Source organism: Brassica napus, chromosome C7 (genome assembly GCF_020379485.1).
Source record: "Brassica napus cultivar Da-Ae chromosome C7, Da-Ae, whole genome shotgun sequence".
NCBI classification, from domain to species: Eukaryota; Viridiplantae; Streptophyta; class Magnoliopsida; order Brassicales; family Brassicaceae; genus Brassica; species Brassica napus.
The window spans coordinates 13578939-13585070 of NC_063450.1; the positions used below are offsets into that span (position 1 = coordinate 13578939).

General features: G+C 45.1%; 1 protein-coding gene across 2 annotated transcripts; it reads right to left on the minus strand.

Annotated features, from left to right (window-relative positions):
• Window positions 1-730: 730 nt before the first annotated feature.
• On the minus strand, window positions 731-5472 carry LOC106410210. 2 transcript variants are annotated; one of them, XM_048763507.1, is made up of 5 exons: window positions 5249-5472; window positions 4872-5152; window positions 4484-4541; window positions 2317-3898; window positions 731-2220 (listed from the first exon to the last, which is right to left on the minus strand). In XM_048763507.1, the coding sequence occupies exons 4-5, from the start codon at window positions 3393-3395 to the stop codon at window positions 1947-1949; spliced, it is 1353 nt and encodes a 450-aa protein (XP_048619464.1). In that variant the 5' UTR covers window positions 3396-3898; window positions 4484-4541; window positions 4872-5152; window positions 5249-5472; the 3' UTR covers window positions 731-1946. The 2 variants fall into 2 exon arrangements, with proteins under 2 accessions (XP_048619464.1, XP_048619465.1); XM_048763508.1 differs by having other exon boundaries at window positions 4484-4615.
• Window positions 5473-6132: the final 660 nt, after the last annotated feature.

Genomic DNA, 6132 nt, shown 5'->3' on the forward strand with positions numbered 1-6132 from the left:
AATCTCAAAGAATATGATAGATATAAAAAATTAAAAGTACTAAAAATAAATTTTATATCAACTAATATTTTTAATAAACTAAAAAAGAAAAATATTTTTTATTAACATAAACTAATAGCTTTAATGAACTAAATCTATTCTACATAGAAAAAATTGTTTGAGCGGGTCGTGCAAAAGTTTATAATTTGGATTTTGGGTCGGTCGAAATCTAGATTTGGAAAATCAGTGGCGCCACTATTTGACCCTATGCAAGTGTTCTTGAAAGGACGTAGTGCACCCTTCAACGCCGAATATATCACGAAAATGCCATTTTGTCTTTGCACGTGAGAGACTGTCTCGATTCCCGAAGGAGACGACCCAATAACTTTGGCTTCTTACCTGTATTTGCCATAAACCACTGCGAACATTCCACTCCGTTCTTGTCTCTCTCTCCACTCCAAATGTCCCAGAACTCTTTTAACCTAAAACTCCAAAAGTCCCCGAACTCGTTGTCTCTCTCGACTGATTCGGCAGTTAGCTCCAGATCGGCATAGGTTTTGCCGCTATGGTTTCGAGACTGAACAAAATGGAGCCATCGGTCCATCGGCAGACGAGATCAATCACAAATGCCTACAAACAGTGCCGAAATCGAAGACCTCCGCGATACCCAGGTTTTGTTTTTGTGACACCCGCCACTTTCAAAATATAATAAATTGATAAAAGCGGAAATAAAATAATAATACAACTCAAATAATAATAATCTTCATATAATATAAAAGTCAATACGGTAACAAAAGGCCTAAAAGCCCAACATCGATAACATCCGAAATATAAAATACGATATAAACCGAAAGTCTGAAATAGGAATAACATAGACGATAAAAGTCCAAAGGCCTAAAGGCCCGATAAAGATAAAAGCGGTAAAAGCGATAGAAGCCCAAAAGCCCAATAGCACCGGTCCGATAATCACTCCTGCTCATCGGTCTCACCTAAAAGGGGGAAAGAATGAGGGGTGAGCGACAGGGGAATCGCTCAGCGAGGTATGGGATGCTACCCCGAAGTCCATGGACCCGAACATAGCACTCCGAATAAATATAATTTAATTCTAATGCATGTCAAACACAGTACCTAAAGTACTCAAGCAACAAACAATGGTCCAAGCGAGGTGCGCACTCGCCGCCCACTAACAGGCCAAAACACTACCGAAAAGGTGCTCGGTTCATACACACACCGAAAAAGTGCTCGGTAACACACGCCCGTAGACGATTTATCGACACTTCCAGTCTACGGCTCAACCGGTCGACTAAAGTTGGCCGTGACCTCCATACAATCCGGCATACAGCAGTCCGACTCTGTATCCGTCTCCAAACAAAAACAATCCTAGCTAAGAATTTACATTAAGTGAAACAATCAATGTTGAATCCTCTAACCCCCTAGTTCCGGTTTATGCAAAGAACCTAAAACTAAACAAGCAATGACAGACTCGATTTCACACAGACGGAACACATTAGAAATAAATTATACTTATTCGAGGTCCTAAGCCGAATAAGAGGAGTTCGGGAATAGACCCTCACCTTAGCAACAATAAGAGGTGGTATCTATGAACTCCAGCTGCTCAAATGGACTCCAAATCTGAAATCAGATCGAAATTTCGAGTCAGAACGCCTTTCGAACGGTTTAAAACGGGTATTTACGGGAAAGTCAACCTGCTGGTCAAAGATTAATAATTTAATTAATTATTTAATTAATTAATTAATTAATTAATTAATCTGGTTTTCCCTAACCGATTTCCAATTGATTTTAACCGACCGGTTTAATCAAACCGAATCGAAATCGATTTAAACCGGTCAAACCACCGGTTGACCGAGTCACCGAGTTGACTCACCGGGTTGACTCGGCCGAGTTGGCGAGTCACCGGCGAGTCACTGGTGTCGGTCGCCGGCGGCGACGGCGGCGGCACCGGAAAATCAACGGCGGCGACGGCGGCGAGGCGGCGACGCGGTGGCGGCTTCTCGGCGGCGGACGGACGGTGGTCGGTCACGGCGGCTCCGGCGAACGTTGGTCGGAGACGGCGGCGCGTGGCCGGAACTCGCGGTGGCTCCGGCGGACGGCGGTGGCGCGTGTGTTTCACGCGCGCGCCGAGGCGAATCTTCGGGAGGCGCGTGCGGCTTCGTCCGGGCTCCGTTTGAGGCGTGGTTGGTGTCTACGGCTTCGTCTCGACGAGAGGAACACGATGATAGCCTTGGATGTACGAGATGATCAATGGTTAGGAAGTTATGGGTGATTTACTAAACGGAAACGAAAATGAGCTTAAGGAATGCGGTTTCCGGCGGTTACCTAGGGCGTTTATCGGTGGTGGCAAGCTGAACGTGATCACGGCACACGGTTGCTCCGGCGACGAGCTCAGGTGAGCTTCTCTCTCTCTTCTCTCTCTCTCTTCTCTCTCTCTCTCTCTCCCTCCCTCTCTCTCTCTTTCTCTTTAAAGAAGTTGGAGATGGTGGAGATGGTGGGTGTGGTGGGGATGGTGGAGATAGTGGAGATAGTGGGGATAGTGGAGGTGGGTCATTACAATTCTCCCCCACTAACAAGGAATTCGACCCCGAATTCACGTCACCAAACTCTCCAATGACACCCCGAAACAGCTCTGGATAATCAATCCTCATTTGGGGCTCGGACTCCCAGGTATCCTCCTGAATTCCGTCTCCCTCCCAACGCACCTTGATCAACATGGTCATCATTCCACGATATGCTTTCACTTGGCGATCCAATATCTCTACTGGTTGGCACAACCCACGTAACCCTTTGCCAAGGTTTCTAGGTGGTTGCTGCAAAATGAGCTCTGGCTCTCTCACTACTTTCCTCAAAACGGAAACATGAAACACGTCATGGAAATCTGATAACTCTCCTGATAAATCTAGTCGGTAAGCAACTGCTCCAATCCGCTCCAAAATAGGATATGGTCCCATATATCTCGGTTTAAGCTTCTTTAGCTTCCGAGTCTTAGATCCTCCCTGAAATGTCCTCATTTTTAGGTATACCAGGTCGCCAACCTGAAACTCCAAATCTCTTCGCCGTTTATCTGCATAACTCTTCTGACGGTCATGGGCTTCCTTAAGCCGCATCTTGAGCATCTCAACTTGTTCGACTGTCTCTTGAACCATGGCTGGTTCTATCTCACGTCGCTCTCCCACTTCCGTCCAACAAAGTGGTGTGCGACAAGCCCTACCATATAGAGCCTCATATGGTGCCATCCCAATACTCGAATGATAGCTGTTGTTGTAGGCAAACTCGGCTAGAGGTAGATACTTCACCCAACTACCTTCCCAATCTAAAACACAAGCTCTGAGCATATCCTCCAAAGTCTGAATAGTCCTCTCTGACTGACCATCTGTTTGCGGGTGATAAGCCGTACTCATATGAACTTTGGATACCAAAATTTTAAGGAGCAGTGATATCGAACGAAAAGGTGCTATTTATTTTTATTTTCAAAATTCCCAAATCCCCGAAAATATTTTGAAATCGTGTAAAACCGTCAAAACCGAATAAAACCAGGTCTCCAAAAATCGCCATCCCGGGTCGGAGCCGGGACGGAACCCGCTCTGATACCAAAATGTGACACCCGCCACTTTCAAAATATAATAAATTGATAAAAGCGGAAATAAAATAATAATACAACTCAAATAATAATAATCTTCATATAATATAAAAGTCAATACGGTAACAAAAGGCCTAAAAGCCCAACATCGATAACATCCGAAATATAAAATACGATATAAACCGAAAGTCTGAAATAGGAATAACATAGACGATAAAAGTCCAAAGGCCTAAAGGCCCGATAAAGATAAAAGCGGTAAAAGCGATAGAAGCCCAAAAGCCCAATAGCACCGGTCCGATAATCACTCCTGCTCATCGGTCTCACCTAAAAGGGGGAAAGAATGAGGGGTGAGCGACAGGAGAATCGCTCAGCGAGGTATGGGATGCTACCCCGAAGTCCATGGACCCGAACATAGCACTCCGAATAAATATAATTTAATTCTAATGCATGTCAAACACAGTACCTAAAGTACTCAAGCAACAAACAATGGTCCAAGCGAGGTGCGCACTCGCCGCCCACTAACAGGCCAAAACACTACCGAAAAGGTGCTCGGTTCATACACACACCGAAAAAGTGCTCGGTAACACACGCCCGTAGACGATTTATCGACACTTCCAGTCTACGGCTCAACCGGTCGACTAAAGTTGGCCGTGACCTCCATACAATCCGGCATACAGCAGTCCGACTCTGTATCCGTCTCCAAACAAAAACAATCCTAGCTAAGAATTTACATTAAGTGAAACAATCAATGTTGAATCCTCTAACCCCCTAGTTCCGGTTTATGCAAAGAACCTAAAACTAAACAAGCAATGACAGACTCGATTTCACACAGACGGAACACATTAGAAATAAATTATACTTATTCGAGGTCCTAAGCCGAATAAGAGGAGTTCGGGAATAGACCCTCACCTTAGCAACAATAAGAGGTGGTATCTATGAACTCCAGCTGCTCAAATGGACTCCAAATCTGAAATCAGATCGAAATTTCGAGTCAGAACGCCTTTCGAACGGTTTAAAACGGGTATTTACGGGAAAGTCAACCTGCTGGTCAAAGATTAATAATTTAATTAATTATTTAATTAATTAATTAATTAATTAATTAATCCGGTTTTCCCTAACCGATTTCCAATTAATTTTAACCGACCGGTTTAATCAAACAGAATCGAAATCGATTTAAACCGGTCAAACCACCGGTTGACCGAGTCACCGAGTTGACTCACCGGGTTGACTCGGCCGAGTTGGCGAGTCACCGGCGAGTCACCGGTGTCGGTCGCCGGCGGCGACGGCGGCGGCTTACCGGAAAATCAACGGCGGCGACGGCGGCGAGGCGGCGACGCGGCGGCGGCTTCTCGGCGGCGGACGGACGGTGGTCGGTCACGGCGGCTCCGGCGAACGTTGGTCGGAGACGGCGGCGCGTGGCCGGAACTCGCGGTGGCTCCGGCGGACGGCGGTGGCGCGTGTGTTTCACGCGCGCGCCGAGGCGAATCTTCGGGAGGCGCGTGCGGCTTCGTCCGGGCTCCGTTTGAGGCGTGGTTGGTGTCTACGGCTTCGTCTCGACGAGAGGAACACGATGATGGCCTTGGATGTACGAGATGATCAATGGTTATGAAGTTATAGGTGATTTACTAAACGGAAACGAAAATGAGCTTAAGGAATGCGGTTTCCGGCGGTTACCTAGGGCGTTTATCGGTGGTGGCAAGCTGAACGTGATCACGGCACACGGTTGCTCCGGCGACGAGCTCAGGTGAGCTTTCTCTCTCTTTCTCTCTCTCTCTCTCTCCCTCCCTCTCTCTCTCTTTCTCTTTAAAGAAGTTGGGGATGGTGGAGATGGTGGGTGTGGTGGGGATGGTGGAGATAGTGGAGATAGTGGGGATAGTGGAGGTGGGTCATTACAGTTTTCCGTTTTAATCTTTATTTCTGCCATTTTTGACAGCTTTTGAAAGGTCCCAATCTTGTTCAACTATTTTTTGCATGTTTCCTTATTCTGCTCGTTCTATTTTTTTTTCTCGTTTCTTGATGTCGTTCATATGCGTTTTTTTAATTCTCTTTCTTGTGGTTTTGTAGTTTTCGATTCCAACGACGAGACCGTGGGAGGTAATTGTTCAGATGATTGGACTCGATGACACCGAGATCTCCATCAGTTGAGGCTGTAGATCTCTGATATCAGTTAAATTATCCTAAAGAGTGATTTTTACTCTTTCAAATAAGAGGTTCAGTTGTAGTACTTAGGGATCAAATCCACACAGACTTTAGGATTACACAATAGATTTGTAGTTTTCAAAGTAATGCTAAACGGTTACGATTAAAGGTTATGATTAAAGCAGTAAATGAAGCACTATTTAATTTCCTAATTAATATTCATTTCAGCAGTACATAGATCAACCTTTGAAGAACCCTAAATCTAACAGTAAGACTACTCAGACATTTTCATGAGAAACATTATGATAGTCTGGATAATACTCTATGATATAAATATGAAAAGCAAACAAAGTAGAGTAACAAAATAAGAGAGTTTAAGATCTTCTCTGTTTATTGATAGACCATGGATTTTAACCACT

Coding starts and splice junctions, on each gene's coding strand:
- LOC106410210 (XM_048763507.1), bottom strand. CDS start 3,395: ATGAGTACGGCTTATCACCCGCAAACAGATGGTCAGTCAGAGAGGACT. Junction 2,221..2,316: donor ACCACCGATAAACGCCCTAG/GTAACCGCCGGA, acceptor CGTACATCCAAG/GCTATCATCGTGTTCCTCTC.